The sequence below is a fragment of the Mytilus californianus genome, unplaced genomic scaffold, assembly GCF_021869535.1.
Source record: "Mytilus californianus isolate M0D057914Y unplaced genomic scaffold, xbMytCali1.0.p SCAF_40, whole genome shotgun sequence".
Classification (NCBI taxonomy): domain Eukaryota; kingdom Metazoa; phylum Mollusca; class Bivalvia; order Mytilida; family Mytilidae; genus Mytilus; species Mytilus californianus.
In genome coordinates, this window is record NW_026262691.1 from 788,546 (window position 1) to 809,507 (window position 20,962).

Consider the following 20,962-nt stretch of genomic DNA (forward strand, 5'->3'; position numbering starts at 1 on the left):
CTTCCTCTAGCAGAATAAATAGATCAATGAAATTAAGTGACAACTCCTCAAGTTGTAGTTCTGAAACATTAAAATATGATCAATATATCTGGTATATAGAAAACTCAATGGGATTACTACATAACTAGGTTTCTAAAATGTAATGGCCTTACAATGACTTGAAATAAGTTCATGTACAAATCGTGATTAAACATAATCCTGATCAACACAAATCACATAAATAATCAATGACAAATCAAACACTGGATTTCTAATAGTATTTCTTTGTCTTTGGTGTCATTGAGGTTGCAACATTTCAGCAACAAAAACTTGTCTTTTTTGTTCACTGTAGCACTTAGCTAAAACCATGAGATTGAATAAAATGGTTGTCTTCTTTGAACACATCAAGAATAATCCAATATTCTTTGAACACACAGTGGCAAATAAGTCCAACTTTTTTAATCTCCTCCATAAAAGAGTTACTACATATTCAAACACTTGTTCAAGTAACATTAGGCTGAGTAAAGAAGAAAATTGGCTCATGCGTTTTTTTTTTTCTACACAATGTGGAAGACATCCAGATGAATGAGATTATGAAACAATTGCTGCCTAGTTGTATGAGACACAGTTGTCAGTGAATGCCTCGTTCATGAGAGAAACTATTATATGATAGGATGTATACTGTTACATTCATGAAGATTCAGAGTCTGTGCTGTTGCTCGTTACATCGTCATTACTATAGCTACGAAACATAGAGGAATACTGGTTTTCGTACATACTTTTTGGACTGTCTAGTAGTTCTAAATCTAAATATTCCTGAAATAAAAAATTTATAACTGAAGAAATTTTCTTAACAATGATTTATAGACATTACATCCAAGGTATTCTTGTTTTTTAGTTTAGGCCAGGGTTTTTTAATTTGTTTGTCTACAGATCCACCAACCCTATTTTTCGATTTGCAGAATAAAAATAAAATTGACATTTCATGCTTTTTTATTCCCGCCGACCCTAACTAATACATTATACCTGAAATATAAATAAAAATAATTTTTTTTTTTAAATGAAATGCACTATAAACACAAACAGAATTGATAACATGTGGTGTTGTGAAAAAATAGATTTAAAAAATAATCTGTATGTCTACGTATCTATGAAAATAGACAAATCGATCATAACTGACCTTGAAATATTTTTGGCGCAAATAATTTTGCGGAGCAAAACCTGTGTTTCAAACCCATTACATTTCCATTTTGTCATAATTCTGTAAGATGTATCATCTCAAAGATGAAATGGACCTGTCCAAACATGGAAGTCGTCAAGTTAAAGTAATGGATATTCACAAACAATTTGGAATTTTCTTGTTTCATAGATAATAAAAAAAAAAAATCATCCATTTGGATATCAAAAACGTGAATGCATGACAACTGATGAATCCAATATCCTCCTCTTTCCAGTGGACGAGTCTATTACATTTTTGACACGAACGGTAAAGCTTATAATTTTTCGTACAACGTGTTTGCAATTTTTATTTTTTATTTTTAGTGCTTGAAGATCATTATTCACTTAGTTTCCTGAAATTGATAGAAAGCTATGCAGATCTGTTTTTTCTAGTTCGTGAAATGACGATTTAATTTTGTCTTTGTCCGTGGACAAAACCCCCCTTTTTGGAATGAGTATGACGACTGAGCATGCATTTTATGTTTATAACAATTGAGCAATAATATTTCATGGAACTAGATTTTAAGAAATGATGACAAAATAGCATACCAAACATATTGTTAGAAAGGTGAAATATATTGTTTTACATGTTTATCGGTCTTGAAAGATATTTTTTTCCATTCTTTTCAGACCAACCGACCCGACTTTTTCATGTGAAAAATCTGTAAACCAACAAATTAAAAACCCTGGCCTTACAGATAATACATACAAAATTACACTGACATTTGTATAGAATAGACATGTTATTGGGAACAAGCTTTATAAACTAAATATCAAACTTTAAATGAGTTAAAACCATTTTGATTATGTTTTTTTTGTTAATAATTCCATAATTCTGTAGAATAAATACTTACTTCCCCTCTGTTTGCCATAGATATCAACATTTTATCTAACTCAATAACAAGTTCATTAAAAGATGGTCGCCCTGATGGATACTCATGCCAACAGAAATGCATCATTCTATTAATTTCATCTGAAGCATATGGAGGTTTGTCCATTCTATGACCTTCTTTTAAAAGTTCAAATAATCTTTCGACTGGTACAGAAGGATAAGGATTTCCTCCGAGTGTAAATATCTCCCACAGCAGTACTCCATAGGACCAACTACAGATAAAAAAGATTAAAATTATTAAGAACAAGGATTAATATATTTATGAACAAATGAGTAAAGCAAAATATGCTTTCATTTCAATCATCTTTGCAAATTTTTTTACTTGAAGGTCCTATAAAAATCAGCCTTCATAAAAATTTCTTTAAATTTCTTTAAGGCCTCTTTTGAGGAAAATATTACTGCTGTAGGGAATGTGATTTAAATTCGTAAAGATGATGTACAGTACAATATGAAACAAGATGAATTAAACTATAGAAGCAGTACATTGGCCTACTGGGTCTTTGTAAGACTTAATCTTGAGAACATCTACATCATGTTTCTTATGTTAACACAAATCCTTTATAGAATCTGGAATCATTTCACCATTTTTTAAGTCTTTCAGTCTTTTTGACTATAAAGTTACATCCTCTGGTCAAAACAGTTCTCTTCTTTTATTTTGTTATTGATATCCATTAATGGCACTTTAATATTTTTTTTTTGGGGGGGGGGCATTGTTGGCAGAGTAGTTACTACTGTAATCACTAGCCAGTCAACACTGAGGTTGTGAGTTCAAATCCCGCTTGTGTGGGTGCACTCGACTCCAATCATAATTGACTAGGATTGTCAGTTTTCAAATCGAAGGTCAGTGGTTTTTTCTCAGTGCACTCCGGCTTCCTCCACTAATAAAAACTGGCCACATCTAAATAGCCCAAAAGCCGTGCTTAAAAGTGGCTTTAAAACACAATCAAAGTGCTGAATAGGACCTGTGGAAAGTTTGCAATGGTAGATGTGTAATATTTCAAATAGGTTGTTAATGTGTAGATCATGTAGATTGGGTGTTTAACTTTTTTTCCCGACTTAAATAAAAAAAATTACTTAATACAAGAAATAATTGTAACATGATGCTGTTACGAAGTCTCCCAAACAGATCTTCCATAATTAGTCATTCCCAGGAAGGGGGTGGGAGTGACCCCAGGGGATTCACCATTTTATTTCATTTGATTTGTTCTATTGTCCCATACAAGAAAATATATGGTTTCGGGGTAGGGATCTTGACTGTTTACAAGTTCTCAAAACAGGATGGGGTGGGGGTAACACCCAGGGACCCCCCCCTATATTTCATTGATTTGTTTTATTGTCCCATACAAGAATATATATGGTTTAGGGGTGGGGATCTGGACCGTTTACAAGTTTTCAAAAAGAAGGGGGGGTGGGGTGACCCCTGTGGACTTCCTCTATATTCCATTTGATTTGTTTTATTGTCCCATACAAGAATATATATGATTAAGGGGTGGGGATCTCGACCGTTTACAAGTTTTCAAAAAGAAGGGGGGTGGGGTGATCCCTGTGGACGTCCTCTATATTTCATTTGATTTGTTTTATTGTCCTATACAAGAATATATATGGTTTATGGGTGGTGATCTCGACCATTTACAAGTTCTTAAACAGGAAGGGGGTGGGAGTGACCCCAAGGGACTCGCCTTTTATTTCATTTGATTTGTTTTATTGTCCCGTACAATAATATATATGGTTTCGGGGTGGGGATCTTGATCGTTTACAAGTTCTCAAAACAGGATGGGGTGGGGGTGACACCCAGGGACTCCCCCTACATTTCATTTGACTTGTTTTATTGTACCACACAAGAATATATATGGTTTAGGGGTGGGGATCTCGACCATTTACAAGTTCTTAAACACAGAGGGGGTGGGAGTGACCCCAGGGGACTCGCCTTTTATTTCATTTGATTTGTTTTATTGTCCCGTACAAGAATATATATGGTTTCGGGGTGGGGACCTTGACTGTTTACAAGTTCTCAAAACAGGATGGGGTGGGGGTGACACCCAAGGACTTCCCTTATATTTCATTTGACTTGTTTTATTGTCCCATACAAGAATGTATATGGTTTAGGGGTGGGGTTCTCAACCGTTTACAAGTTCTCAAACAGGAGGGGGTGGGGCTGATCCAGAGGGACTCCCGCTATATTTCATTTGATTTGTTTTATGATCCTGTGATCATTACTGAAAACCGTGTGTGTCTATCACTTACTGTTTTCAAGTTATAGTCATTTGATAATTTAAAAAAAAAAAATCCCATAGGGTTCTATAGTAAATCCCTCCCTTCTGTTGGCCCCTCAAAATACCCCTAAATAGACCTCAAGAAGAAAAATTATAAGAACTGAGAAAAACAATAAGTTTCCAAACTTTGTTGTGGGCCGAGATGAGATAACGGGATCCTTCGATACACTCTGGCTTTTACGTCTTTAATAAACATAGTTAAAATCGTAGTAAGCGTCGAAAAATGTTCATTCATGAAATATTTTAAACACAGTATTTATTTTCATTTCAACTGGAGGACAGGAGGAAACCCCTGAAACCAGGATTATAGTACTCCCGTTGATATGGATCTCACGCGTGTCTTGGGAATACAGAGAAAAGCATAACGTAGAAACTGCTGCCTCGTGTATACGTGTATTGATTTTACTTTCCGCGCAGTGCAGATCGGCGAAGTAGTGTTTGTGATAGCCATTTTCAAAATGAAGTTGAATTATTTGAATTATCGATGAACATTCAGTACATTTTAATTCAAACTGTAAGCTAATCAAAATAGAAGTAACTCAAAATTTCAAAAGCATATCTTCCTAGAATTAGTTGTCAATCACCAGTTCTACATTATCTAGGAGTAGAACACACATCCTAAAGTAAGATAGTCTGTCACTTCCTGTTTGAGGCTGATGCCTTAGGAAAGTTTTTGCTTAATAGCAAGCTATAGCAAACTTTCCAAAAAATCAAAATCAAATCATTTGTTCTTTGTTGATGTTTCTTACACAATCAATAACTATATATCTTTCTAAAGATAACATTTAACATGCATTTTTGTATGGAAGTGAAAAGAACAACTTGAATGAATAACTTACACATCACTCTTGGATGTATATTTTCTGTCAAATAATGCCTCTGGAGCCATCCATTTCACAGGTAGACGACCCTGCAATATATAAACATATCCATTAATACTGATTGCTTGATGGCTGCTTAAAATCCAATGGCAAGTATAACATGCATGTTTAGGTTATAATGTTAATGATATGAATTCATAATACTTTGTGCTGAATCCTAAACTGAACTGAAATTTTATTATTATACCTTACATTATATAGTAATTATTTAATTGGCTAACACGGAATCATGTGTCATAGTTTAATTTCAATTTTTTATCTAAATATTGGCAGGAGTGATGAATAACCCAGACAAATTGAAGCCTCCATCCAACAACCCTATTATTCCCCGGTGAATAACCCAGACAAATTGAAGCCTCCATCCAACAACCCTATTATTTCCCGGAGAATAACCCAGACAAATTGAAGCATTCACCAAACAACCCTATTATTCACCTGTGAATAACCCTTGTCGTGCTCAATGATCATGAGTTGACTCCCTCTAAAGTATGACGTCACTGCATGAACATCAGATGAACAAAAACACCCGTATGAAATAGGTAGTAGGATTCCACCTAGACACTAGTAGGAAAAAAGATTCTATATAGAAAGTAGGCAGACAGGGAAAATGAACAAAATTCTGACTGGATTTTTTATTTTCCCACTAGCAAATCTTTCTACATGGAATCTTTTTAATTATCTTAAATTGGATTCCTGTTTGCTAATGCCACACATTTTGCTGTGTTAAATGCAACCAAGTTCCAGTTCACAAATTCAAAAGTTGGAGGGTAGAAGAATGAAAAGTTGTGTTGGAACACAATGCTGCAAGGGTCAAACAACTGCAATATTGAAATATGAGGAAATATGGCTCATGTAGATTGAAGGTAAATTTTATACTTTTAAGATGAAATTTTTGATCTGTTTGCCAATATATTTAGTAATCAGTTAATTCAACATTAGTGCATAATTTCACTCATTATTTGTTCATAACTCTTTAATTTCATCTAATCAACATTTTTGCCCATCTACATACATATAACACATTTTCTAGCTTGAATATATCACAGCTTCCTCATGTACATTTCAAAAGTCAACTTTTTTTAAATGAATATATTCCATGCATTTCCTTTGTTCTTTGTTGTTGAGATTCAAACTTAAATGATTGACCCAGTTGTGTATTTGTGAATACACACTTACATTTTGTATATTTTTAGATTCCTACTAGAAAATATTTTTTTCTATGTGGAATTTTGAAAAAATCCTACCAGGTTTTCTAGTAGGAATTTTATTTTCCCGCCAAATTATTCCTGCTAATTTAAATATTCCTACTAAGAAATTCCTGCTAATTTAAATTTTTCTGCTATTTTCTGTGTGGATTCCTACTACTGTCTGACTATAGATTATCACTCTTTTCTGATAGGAATTCAATGCAATATTTCTACTATATTCCTTGTACATTCTGTGTGGAATATTTCATACAGGTATATATGGCAACTGCCAGGTTAGAAGTCCATCAAGTGATGAAGAAATAAGTCCATACAAGACTTGGAAATTCATCTAGTGTCGATGATATCTTTTGTAAAAGGCCCTTTTCAGGGCCATCTATATTTTACAGAAAGAATCTACCTTTGGTTACAAAAAATAGCCAAAAAATTTAAATTAGTAGGAATTTCTTAGTAGGAATATTGTATATTCCTACCAGGAATATTTAAATTAGTAGGAATATAAATTTGGTGGGAAAATAAAATTCCTACTAGAAAACTGGTAGGAATTTTTCAAAATTCCACATAGAAAAAAATATTTTCTAGTAGGAATCTAGAAATATACAAAATGTAAGTGTATATTCACAAATACACAACTGGGTCAACCATTTAAGTTTGAATCTCAACAACGAAGAACAAAGGAAATGCATGGAATATATTCATTTAAAAAAGTTGACTTTTGAAATGTATGAGGAAACTGTGATATATTATCCAAGCTAGAAATTGTGTTATATATGTAGATGGGTAAAACATGATGAGTAGATGAAATTAAAGAGTTGTGAAGAAATAATGAGTAAAATTATGCACTAAATAATTGTTGAATTAACTGATTACGAAATATGTTGGCAAACAGATAAAAAATTTCATCTTAAAAGTATAAAAATTACCTTCAATCTACATGAGCCAAATTTTCTTACATTTCAATATTGTAGTTGTTTGACCCTTGCAGCATTGTGTTCCAACACAACTTTTCATTCTTCTATTCTCCAACTTTTGAATTTGTGAACTGGAACTTGGTTGCATTTAACACAGCAAAATGTGTGTCATTTGCAAACAGGAATCCAGTTTAAGATAATTAAAAAGATTCCATGTAAAAAGATTTTCTAGTAGGAATTAATTAATTCTGGTAGGAATCTTGTAGTAAGAAAATAAATAAATAATCTAATCATAAATATATACATCCTGTCCAAATTCTCACTTAAGATTTTCAAAACAGAAAAAAATCCATATACAGACTTTTAAAATTCCAGCTAGATGTCCTGCCTGTTTTACTTACTTTATGTTGAAAGTCTTCAAGATAAAGGTTTTACTACAAGTATTACATAAACTTAACATTTTTAAAGATCCATGACAATAAGATCAAGTTCAGATAAAAACTGTCACACAGACACATACAATCAAAAAGCATGATTGCTCTGAGGGATAGGATTGCTACTGTTTTCATTGATATTAGTATTATTCTCAAAAATAATTCAACTGCACATGTCATGTATTTTCTATTTGATTCATAAAATTGAGAATGGAAATGGGGAATGTGTCAAAGAGACAACAACCCGACCATAGAACAGACAACAGTAGAAGGTCACCAACAGGTCTTCAATGCAGCGAGAAATTCCGATTCTGAATAGTTTTTCAACTTTAAAAAAATAGCCAATCTTTGATACAAGTGTATGAACAATGTAATTATTGTGTTTTATTTTTGTACTATCAATTCCAAGTTTACTATCCACAGCGGTCACTGATATATTATATAGAGATTCAGAAGGTATCTCACTTCTTACCTTATCCTGACAGTTATCACCTACTTTCCTACGATAATTCTAGGAGGAATCCCAATTCTAATTAATTCAATCTTTAATTTCCTTTAGGTCAGTGGGCATGAATCCATTCTGTACACATTCCTCTGTTTAAATTGCCTTCGCTTTTAATGTTATTCGAAGTCTATTCACAGAATGGGTCAATTTTACTTGTCATGTAGTCATATTTTGATTTTAAATTGACAGAAGTATTGTATGGGTTATGAAACGACTAGCATTCACAACTCTGGGCGATAATATGGAAGACTCCATTTTTGCTGAAGGGGTGTTCTAAATCCACCTTTATGTTGTTGACTGCATTTATTTATTGAAATGTTGCACATGATTTAAAATCATGCAATAACAATAACCCTTAATAGCAGATAGACACATAAAGAATCTCTTGAGTTTCAAATTAATCAATGGAGTGGGGAATCCAGAGCAACCATTTAGTCTGATTCCCCTGGAGGTCAAGAAAACTATACGCATGCGCTTAATTACCAAAACAAACCGCAGAATTATGATTTGTAGCAAGGACGTATAGTATATGTTAGTTAAACGTCCTAGATGGTCCTCCATTTCTTTATTGAAGTTCAATATCAAATTTCAGTTTCATAACGGTAACAAATTGAGAAAAACACCACTTCAGTACTTATCGGACAGAAATAGTTTTCGATTTAACAATCTGTGGAATTCCCTCTGTGACGTGTTTCTAAATATATAAACTGCTTAATTCTGATTTTCCATATTGAAAAATAAACGCATATAACAAAAGGGAGATATCAAAACATGAGGATAATGAGAAGAAAATCATAGGAAAGTTGTTTAAATTCAATCTGTTTTTTGTTTTTTACCTTTTATAACAAGACAATCTGAAGAATCTGAGGATGTTCCTTAATACTTGGCACAAAACAGTTGACGTGAGGGCCTTGGAAGATATTGAAAAGGAGTCAATGGTAAAAGTCTACAGATTGCTTGACAGCAATCGTATCCCAAAAACCAGAGGTTTTCAAGAGCCAGGAGTGTGTCGCTCACCTAGGTATATGGGCATATATCAAACAAAGCAAACTCTCCAACATTGTAGACGAGAATAGACTTCATGACAAAAATCTTTATTTTGTTGATCTTGTATTAATGATCTTTTAGTCTGTTTAGTTTCTTTGACTTATTAATAGATCTTGTCTTGCTGATCATTTTTGTGATTAAGAGTTTATTTATCTATCATAATTTAAATCATATGATGCATAACAGAAAAAAAATGTTTCTCTCTATTAAAATATCGTTTTCATGATAATAGGCTAAAATGGAAAAAAAATCGTAAAATTTGCCATTTATGGGTAATAACTCCTATAAGAATTTGTCTTACAGTTTTGACGTATATATGGACAATTGGTTAAGCTCATTATTCCTAACATATTTTTTCTTGAACAGATCTTATGAGTGCCAATGAGACAACTTTCCATCCAGGTCACAATTTATAAAAGTAAACCATTATAGGTCAAAAAACGGTCTTCAATACAGAGCCTTGGCTCACACCAACAGCAAGCTATAAAGGGCCCCAAAAAACTGTTAGTGTAAAACCATTCAAAGGGAAAACCAACGGTCTAATCTATATAAAAACCGAGAAACGAAACACTTATGAACCACATCAACAAATGACAACTTCTGAACATCAGATTCCTGACATAGGACAGGTGCAAACAATTGCAGCAGGTTTAGAAGTTTAAATGGTACCAAACCTTCACCCTTATCTGAAACAACAGTGTTACATCACAACTTAGAAAGACACACTATAAAATATCAATTGAAATGGCTTAACTCAATCAAAAGACGTAGTAACACAAATGAACATACACTGAACGAATAAATTTGATCTATGATGCAATGTACATACAAAGTTAATGAAAATTAGGGATGAATAATTAAAGTAAAAGTATCATACCACTGTGAAATGTAAAACACTTTCAGAAAAAAACATCAACCTTGAAAAATAATTCAGCTATTTGCAATAAAATCATACACAGGTAAATGAACATTTTTTTGTTGTTAGGTATACTTCTTCTTCTTCTTCTACTGTATAACTTTCCGTTTAGGAACATCAAGAAATTTTTGTATATCAATAAAACTATTCTATAACTTGGTACATGTAGGGTGATTATCAACAATAAAACTATAAAATGGGTGGGCGATAAAACTTTGTGTTCTTCATGTACAGGTGCCGGAAGTGTGATGTATATACAGTATAGAAGGAGACAAAAAATTAATGTTGATGTTCATAGTACGAAAAAGAGAAAATTTATAGTAATTCCAAACAATTATCAAAGTTGGTATATAGACCAGATATAACCCTCAATAAGTAAACATTAAATAACAAAAAAACATTACAAATAGTATCAACAGGTCTATTTATAACAGTTCATAAAATAATAGACAAAACTTGCTTTTTACCCCTATGTTCTATTTTAGCCATGTCAGCCATGTTGGTTGGTAGGCAGGGTTATCTGACACATTTTTTAACAAGATACCTTAATGATGAGTGTGGCCAAGTTTGGTTGAATTTGTCAACGTAGTTTCAGAAAAGATTTTTGTAAAGGATAACAAAAATTTACAAAAAAATTCTTAAAAATTAACTATGAAGGGCAATAACTCCTAAAGGGGGCAACTGACCATAACCCAATATTGATTTAGGCCAAGTTTGTTAACATTTGGTCCAGTAGTTTTAGAGGAAAAGATTTTTGTAAAAGTTAATGGACAATGACGACAACTACAGACAACTCACATCAAGTGATGAGAAAAGCTTACTTGACCCATAGGGCCAGGTGAGCTTTAAATGTCTTACATCTCCAGTCTTTCTGTAATAATCCACATTGGTAAGATTTCTGGTCAAACCAAAATCTGCTATTTTTAGTACATCGTCTTCAGCAACTAACACATTTCTTGCAGCTAAATCTCTGTGAATACACTGATAAATAAACAAAAACTAATAAATCATATTTAAACTTGACATACTTTAGAATACAGAATTCAATACTTAATAAATTGCTTTGCCGAGCACAGCTGGATACAACCCCAGAGGTCCAACCCTGATCAGTTGGGGCAAAAATGGACACAATATTCGCACTTGATACAGGTCTGAATTTGGATTGAAATTAAATATTTGACACATAATAGGTTTCTGACACAAAGTTACTGTAGTCAAAAAACTTGAATTGGTTGTGTGATTTGAATTTATATTCATTTTTTTGCTTTTGTGCAATAATGCTGTTGCGAATTGACCCTCCTCCCCCACTAAAAAAAAAAAAAAAAAAATTTTACCTCCCCCCTTTTTTTTGCAAAAAAAAAAATATAATATTTGAAGATTTTCTTTTCAATTTCTGAAATCTGGAGAACAAATTGTCCCCATCCCATCCCTTTTCCAAAAAAAAAAACTTTCCCTCAAGATATATATGGTCATAATCTCAATTCAAATTTCCAATGGAGTTTGCAACCATAATAACCCATTCAAATACATTATAAAAGTCTTAAAATACAAAATGACATACATAATCATGGCTAAAATTAAATTACCTTCATCAGCATTTTTAAAATAGTAACTTCTAAAAATAAATTGACAGCTAATCACCTCAAGACAATACAACATTTCTTTATACATAATTCAAAAGCAGTGTAAGGGAGGTAATTCAAACACGACATTGTCAATGTTGTGTTTGAATGACCTTCCTTATACTGCTTTTAAAATATGTTTTGTACTTAAGTAATTGTCCATTAACCAGGAAACCCTTGTTTTCCCCCTTTTTTTTCCCTAGTTCTTAAACGGTTTGAGCCATAACCCCCCAAAGCTAATTCTAACCATCCTTTTGTGGTATGGAAACTTGTGGTATAATTTCAGAGAGATCCATACACCATTCCACTAGTTATTGTCTGGGAACTAGAACAAGAGTGCACACGCTGAAATGTCTCGCCTTCTTTACTAATCATTGATATTAAGTTGATAGTCCTAAATATAAAGCTTTATTACAACTGTCACATAAACTTAACATTAACCAAGTAAACTAAACTTTGACCAATGAACCATGAAAATGAGGTCAAGGTCAGATGAACCATGCTAGGCAGGCATGTACAGCTAACATTTCTTCCATACAACAAATATAATTGTCCTATTGCTTATAGTTTAAGAAAAACAGACCAAAACACAAAAACTTAACACTGAGCAATGAACCTTGAAAATGAGGTCAAGGTCATATAAACCTGCGGGACTGACATAAAGATCATAAAATATTTCCATACACCAAATATAGTTGAACTTTTGCATATAGTATTAGAAAAAAAGACCAAAACTCAAAAACTTAACTTTGACCACTGAACCATGAAAATGAGGTCAAGGTCAGATGACACCTGCCAGCTAGACATGTACACCTTACAATCATTCCATACACCAAATATAGTAGACCTATTGCATACAGTATAAGAAAAATAGACCAAAACACAAAAACTTAACTATAACCACTGAACCATGAAAATGAGGTCAAGGTCAGATGACACCTGCCAGTTGGACATGTACACCTTACAGTCCTTCCATACACCGAATATACTAGACCTATTGCTTATAGTATCTGAGATATGGACTTAACCAGGAAAACTTAACCTTGTTCACTGATCCATGAAATGAGGTTTAGGTCAAGTGAAAACTATCTGACGGGCATGAGGACCTTGCAAGGTACGCACATACCAAATATAGTTATCCTATTACTTATAATAAGAGAGTATTTTTAACATTACAAAAAATCTTAACTTTTTTTTCAAGTAGTCACTGAACCATGAAAATGAGGTCAAGGACATTGGACATGTGACTGACGGAAACTTCGTAACATGAGGCATTCATATACAAAGTATGAAGCATCCAGATCTTCCACCTTCTTAAATATAAAGCTTTTAAGAAGTTAGCTAACGTCGCCGCCGCGGTAGCCGCCACTGCTGCCGCCAGATCACTATCCCTATGTCGAGCTTTCTGCGACAAAAGTCGCAGGCTCAACAAAAATGCTTTATTGTTGCTTATCCATTCACTATATGAGCAATCACAAAGCAATTTTTTTTTCCAATACAAGTTGACAAAATATATATTTTTCAGTTTAGCTTTTAATCAAATATGAAGTTAAGATACAAATTCAGAAAAATTGTGAGTAGATATCAGAAATTCATTTCCATGATCTCTTATAAGGTATAGCAAAGTTCTTGTTTTCTTTTGAAAGTCCCAAAAGACATTTGGATAAAAAAGTGCACAATAACATGAAGCTACGAAGATTTTCTTTATGTTTAAATAATAAATCAAAGAATAAATTAGCATTAACCCTTTAACTGATAGCTGCCCCAACAGAAGCTACTCTGAGACAATGGCTTCCCTGGCTACTATGACTCAAGTGGGAGATCTTCATAATAAATATCAATAAAACTAGTGTGTAGTTATTTTTGTCTTTATTTCATTCACTAACACCATGTTCACAGTTTTGTTCATGTTTCTTCATAAAAATTTAAAATTTTCAAATTTTCGGCATTATTTAGGTGGAATTCTCAAAATTCTACTTTTTGACCCAAAATTGTAATTTTTTAACCCAAAACTGCATAAGTTTGAAAAATTTAATGAGGCTGTACAAGTTCCTTACACTGAACGATGTCCATTCCAAGTGTTTTGTACATAAAACGGCATTTTATTTCAAAAAAGTATACTAGTTTGGCTTCAATTCTTCCATATTATTTTTAAAAAAATTTTCCCTTATTTCAAATTATCGTAAATTCCGTGAATTTCATCTGATTTTGACACGGTTTTCAACAAACGGAAGCGCCATGTTTACACTTCATCCAGGTATCAACAAAGAAAGATAAGTTATGTTTGCAATGTTTTGAGCGGGAAATGTAAAAGAGGTATTCGGATCCCGGTAAAACGGGACTCATCGTCAGCTGTCTGAAGTGTGAATCCCGGGAAAACCGGGACTCGTCGGCGAAAAGGGTTAAAAGTCCATTAACTAAAATTATTCACAAAAATAGTTTAAATTTAAATCTAACCTTTCTAGATGCCAGATATTCCATTCCTCTGGCTATCTGGTAGGCAAATGATATTAAGTCTTTTTCTGTCAATGGTTTGAATGAGCCCTTTTCCAAACCTGGCTTTTGGTATCCTGCAGAATTAGGTGGTCTTCTTGATCTCAAGGAGTCTCGCAAGTTACCATGTGGCGCAAATTCAACCAATACATATAATGGCCCTGAAATTATACAATTTTCACACAATTTCTAATACTTTTTCTTCATAGTTTTCAACAGAACGTGATTATCCCAAGATTGACAATTGTGAATACACATGTACACTACTAAAACTTTATCATGTCTTTATTATCATCAGATTACATAATATTTAATATCATCGTATAAATAATTTAAAACTAGAGGCTCCAAGGAGTCTGTGTCGCTCACCTGATATTTTCATTTACAATTGATGCATAAATTAATGCAATCATCATACTTTTGCTTTCGTTTCAGAGTCGATGATATAAGCTAAAAATTTGCATTTTACCCTTTTGTTCTTTTTTTAGTCATGTCAGCCATGTTGGTTGGCAGGCAGGGTAATTGGACACATTATTTAAACTAGATACCCTAATGATGATTGTGGCCAAGTTTGGTTAAATTTATCTCAGTTGTTTCAGAGGGTAAGACTTTTGTAAAAGATTACAAAAGTTTACAAAAATTGTTAAAAATTGACTTTAAAGGGCAACAACTCCTTATGGGGTCAACTGACCATTTTGATCATGCTGACTTATTTGTAGATCTGACTTTGCTGAACATTATTGCTGTTTACAGTTTATCTCTATCTATAATATATTCAAGAATTATAAATAACCAAAAACTGCAAAATTTCCTTAAAATTACCAATTCAGGGGCAGCAACCCAACAACGAGTTGTCTGATTCGTCTGAAAATTTTAGAACTGATAGATCTTAACCTGATGAACATTTTTTATACTATCAAATTTGGTCTAATTACTTTAGTTTCAAAGAATTAAACCAAACACTGCATTTGACCCCTATGTTCTATTTTTAGCCATGTCAGCCATGTTGGTTGGCAGGCGTGGTCATCGGACACATTTTTAAACTACATATCCTAATGATGATTGTGACAAAGTTTGGTCAAATTTGTCTCAGTAGTTTCAAAGGAGAAGATTTTTGTAAGATTACAAAAATTTGTTAAAAATTTACTATAAAGGACAATAACTCCTTAAGGATGTTCGCTTGTCATGTTTTGGATTTTTTGTCAGATTTTCAGAATCCTCTGGTTTTATTCATTTAAATGCCTTAAAACATTTTGCCTATTTACGTGATCAATTGACCATTTTGGTCATGTTGACTTATTTGTTGATCTGACTTTGCTGAACATTATTGCTGTTTACCGTTTCTCTCTATCTATAATTAAAGAACCTTAGTGATCGCGCTCACATACCCCACGCCCCCACATTGTCAATGGACAAATAAAATAACTCTAAGAAAAAAAAATTGAATCATAATTTCCTGTCGATATGCACATCTTCATAGTATGTCCTTATTATCTAAAAGGTTTCATGAAATTCTGTTGTGAGGTTTCAGAGGAGTTGCGATGACAAACTGTCGCAGTAGTAAATTGAGGCGAATAAGTTCAAAGGGGCGTAACTCATAGAAAAAAATCTGAATCATAATTTCCTGACGATATGCACATCTACATAGTATGTCCTTATTATCTACAAAGTTTCATGAAATTCTGTTGTGTGGTTTCAGAGGAGTTGCGATGACCAACTGTTGCAGTAGTATATTGAAGCAAATGAGTTCAAAGGAGCGTAACTTCTAGAAAAAAAATTGAAAATAATTTCCTGTCGATATGCACATCTACATAGTATGTCCTTATTATCTACAAAGTTTCATGAAATTCTGTTGAGTGGTTCCAGAGGAGTTGCAATGACAAACTGTTGCAGTAGTATATTGAAGCAAATAAGTTCAAAGGGGCATAACTCCTAGAAAAAAAATGAATTATAATTTCCTGTCGATATGCACATCAACATAGTATGTAATTCTTATTATCTACAAAGTTTCATGAAATTCTGTTGTGTGGTTTCAGAGGAGTTGCGATGACAAACTGTTGCAGTAGTATATTGAGGCAAATAAGTTCAAAGGGATATAACTCCTAGAAAAAAAATTGAATCATAATTTCCTGTCAATATGCACATCTACATAGTATGTCCTTATTATCTAAAAAGGTATTCATGAAATTCTGTTGTGTGGTTTCAGAGGAGTTGCGATGACAAGAAAAGGACTGATGGACTGATGGACAGACGGACGGACGTACATTGGTCCAGGTGAAATAAAAAAATCCAACCTTGACCAATATTTCAGATCGCTTTTAATCCTTATAGTAAACCACTTACCATTTTGTGTACAACATCCCAGCAAACTAATGATATTTGTATGGCATCCTATAAATTTCATCACTTCCATTTCTTGCATTAGATCTGTCAATTCTCTATCAGTTGCATCCTCTGAAATATTAAAATAATATTGACAATCATTAACTGATGAAACCATTGGTCACATTCAAAAAAGAATAATTTGTTTTCATATCATACAATCATTTGTTTCTTGAACACATTTAAAAGTTTTTGTGTTTTTAACGCCACTTTTAAGCACCACTTGTGGGCTATTTCGTGGCGGCCAGGTTTTATTGGATGAGAAAGCCCAAGTGCCCGGAGAAAACCACTGACCTTCGATAGGAAAACTGACAATCCTAGTCAATTAAGAATGGATTTGAGTGCACCTGCCTGAGTGGTGCTCGAACTCACAACCTCAGTGTCGACTGGCTAGTGATTACAGTAGTAACTACTTAGACCACTCGGCCACCGAGACCCCTTTGGAAAAAAAGAAGAAGAAACCATATCTATATGTCATAATGTCAACTTTTTTTTTTGTGTAATTATTAGTATACTGATGTATTACAATATTTTTCCAGTATTGATTATGCCTCACCAACTTCATTCCCCATTGTTTCAATGAAAATATATAGAATCTCAGTAAAAAAAAAAATGCAAATTTTTCAATAAAGACAAAAATGATGAAAACAAATCAATTCTTATTTCCCCAAATTTCATGCTTGTCTAATAAAAAAGAAAGCTTAAGCAAAAATCCAGTTTTCAATAATATTATTTGATATTTGATCTAAAATATAAAAGTAAATTTTACCCTTCAACATCTTGACTGCTATGGCAGTTGTTGGAGCTTTATTCAAACCAACAGCTTCTGCTTTCACCACTTGACCAAATGCTCCTTCTCCAAGAGGCTCACCAAGTGATAACCTGCAAACATAAATTTAATTATTCCATCCCATTCATTTAGATATTGAGATACTGCTTGGTGCAACCATATTAACTAATCAAAACTGTAACAGTTGTACACATATTTTTAAACCATTTATTACTAATTAGTCACAATTTTCAGGGTTTTTGAACAATTTTGTACAGAGACATTTTTTTTTTATCTAAGTAATTTGAGAATGTTATTTCCTCTTTTTACAAAATACCAGAAAATCAAGTTTCTCACATTATATTGCATGATTCCTGTATATATACTACTGTGGATTCATTATTATTCGTGGGACACCAATTTTCGTGGTTTTCGTTGGTACAGGTGAACAACGAATTTAAATGTTCAACGAATCACAAATTTGCTATTTGATTGTATACAGACTTTGACAAAACCACGAAATCAAATATCCACGAAGATGTAAGATTTCCTCAATCCACGAAAATTGATACCCACGAAAATAAGTGAATCCACAGTAAATAATGTTAAACCTGGAAAAAATAGAGATTTTGGGAAAGCTTCCTGTAATACTTCATACTACAGTGGTGATATCTATTGGCTTCATCTGAAAAATTTTACAACCTGTAGACCAATCAAATCTCAGGTCATTTAACACAGAAGTGGTTCAATTATACAGCTTTTAACCCAAGAAACAATCTGGATTCCAGAAACAGTGAGCAATGCTATTTGTGGGTCGACAGATATAAGTTAAAATGTCAAGAGTCAATATATATGTCTATACAGTATAATTATTTTCATGGAATGGTCAATGTGGTGCTTTAACTTACTGTTCTCTTTTAAATTCCCAGTGTTTGTCAAGAGGGAGATCATACTCTGACACCATGGTCAAATCTGATGACACGCGTCGTCTTGGACCAGGTTCAATTCTGATTGTGGGTAAAACAAGTGGTTGTGTGCCATCATAAGACTTGTCTGGGCGGTTAATCTCATTCTGGAAATAAATGCAAAACTTTCTGATATGTAATTAAAATGTATAACCTGTTTCAAATTTGTGTGCAGATCCATGTAATTTTTTTTTAATTATTATGATTTTGTAATTAAAGAACCTTAGTGAGCGCGCTCACATACCCCACGTCCCCACATTGTCACTGGAGAAATAAAATAACTGTAAGAAAAAAAATTTGTATAAGAAAAAAAAATTGAATCATAATTTCCTGTCGATATGCACATCTACATAGTATGTCCTTTTTATCTACAAAGTTTCATGAAATTCTATTGAGTGGTTTCAGAGGAGTTGCGATGACAAACTGTTGCAGAGGTATATTGAAGCAAATAAGTTCAAAGGAGCGTAACTCCTAGAATAAAAATTGAATCGTAATTTCCTATCGATATGTACATCTACGTAGTATGCCCTTATTATCTGAAAAGTTTCATGAAATTCTATTGTGTGGTTTGAGAGGAGTTGCGATGACAAAAGGTTGCGCAGTAGTATATTGGGCAAATAAGTTCAAAGGGGTGTTACTCCTGGAAAAAAAATTGAATCGTAATTTCCTGTCGATATGCACATCTACGTAGTATGTCCTTATTATCTACAAAGTTTCATGAAATTTTGTTGTGTGGTTTTAGAGGAGTTGAGATGACAAACTGTTGCAGTAGTACATTAAAATAAATAAGTTCAAAGGGGCGTTACTCCTAGAAAAAAAATTGATCCGTAATTTCCTGGTGATATGCACAACTACATAGTATGTCCTTATTATCTAAAAAGGTTTCGTGAAATTCTGTTGTGTGGTTTGAGAGGAGTTGCGATGACAAGAAACAGGACTGACGGACGGACGGACAGACGGACCAACGGACGGGTCAAAAACATTATACCCTCTGCAACTCGTTGCCTGGGGTATAATAATAATAACCATCATAAGAGTAAGAGCACACAGACTATAATCACTAATAATAAATGAAGCAAGTCTAGATGCAAAGCTGTTATAAATATTCAAAACTGAAATTGACAAAAACTTCCTTAAAACTAAAGATTCTGTCTAGATTAGATATGTTTATTTTACATAATCTAAACATTAATCAAGTTTGGTTTTGTTTTACATAATTTATAATAATGACCTTTAGCAACTGATGAACATTTAATGAACCTCAATAATCTTCCTTTCTTTCAGACTTACTTTGTAACTTTGACACGGTATTGACAACTTTGCCATCAAATTTCACTTCCTAATTATAACCAAATAAATCAAACATTTTCTTTTTTTTTTGTGCACTTGTATTTTAACTTATCAATAATAAAATATGTTTGAAAATTGAAACTAACCTGTCTCATGACAATTACTCTTTTGACATTTCTATATTTGCTGGACTGTACCCTCTTGTAACGTCTGTAACATATAAAGAGAAGGAGTAACAGGATGAGAATAACTACTAATGTGACACCACCAATAATGTAGATAACTATTCGCTCTTTATTGTTTGTCCCTCCTGACCTATTGTCTACTGCTTCTGCTTGTTTATCTGCAATAAAAGTAAAAGCATTTGTAATCAAATTCATTTTTTTTAAATGCACAATTTTCAAATGATGAAATATTATGTGTTTGAAAGGAAATGGTAAATATATGTCAGCCCAATAGCTGGTTTATCTTCAATAATAATCAAAAGTATAACCAATTAATTTTTTTTTTTTTCTTAATTATACTTTTTCTTTTTAAGTCTTTATTACACAATACAAACTAGACTACGTGATGCCCCCACACTCCACTCTGAAGTAACTGTATTATAACAAAGTCAATGTAGGACTTTCTTTGAGATATTATTGTGTCTGGGAGACACATATGATGCCCCCACAGATGCAAAGTGTTGTTTAAAAATAACTATCTAACATTTTACTGCTTATACCTCAAAAATGACAAAGTTAAATAATCTCCCAAAAGAGCAAATATTACATGTATTAATAAAAATCTAAAAAACGTGACCACATGCACACCTTCAATATATGTACATACAGCCAGCAAAGTGAAAACCTTTAAGCATTCAAATTGTAGGAGGAGTTATCTGGAAACGCTTCTCTAATGCAAGTAACTACTCCAAAAAATGACAAAGTTCAACTACCGGTATCTCCCAAAAGAGCAAATATTAATAAAAATCAAAACCCTGACTACATGCACACCTTCAATATGTGTATAAACAGACAGCAAAGTGAAAACTTCCTAGGATTCAAACTGTAGGAGTTATGCGGAATATAACTATATACCCATAATGGGACAGATGGATGGACGGAAAGACAGGGTTAAAACAATATGCCCTTTCAGTTGCCGGGGCATAAACAGAATTGAAGTTTTAGAGAAAACTGTA

At 33.0% G+C, this 20,962-nt stretch overlaps 1 protein-coding gene across 1 annotated transcript in view; it reads right to left on the reverse strand.

Annotated features, from left to right (window-relative positions):
• Window positions 1–513: 513 nt before the first annotated feature.
• LOC127699758 (fibroblast growth factor receptor 2-like) overlaps window positions 514–20,962 on the reverse strand; it is a gene marked incomplete at its 5' end in the record, with an annotated part of 55,038 nt that continues 34,589 nt past the window's right edge. Inside the window, 9 exons of the mRNA XM_052203065.1 lie at window positions 514–795; window positions 2,052–2,301; window positions 5,202–5,272; window positions 11,120–11,242; window positions 14,341–14,537; window positions 16,720–16,830; window positions 17,528–17,640; window positions 18,436–18,599; window positions 19,929–20,125. Of these exons, the coding sequence (XP_052059025.1) occupies window positions 670–795; window positions 2,052–2,301; window positions 5,202–5,272; window positions 11,120–11,242; window positions 14,341–14,537; window positions 16,720–16,830; window positions 17,528–17,640; window positions 18,436–18,599; window positions 19,929–20,125 (1,352 nt within the window). The remainder of the gene's footprint in view (window positions 796–2,051; window positions 2,302–5,201; window positions 5,273–11,119; window positions 11,243–14,340; window positions 14,538–16,719; window positions 16,831–17,527; window positions 17,641–18,435; window positions 18,600–19,928; window positions 20,126–20,962) is intronic.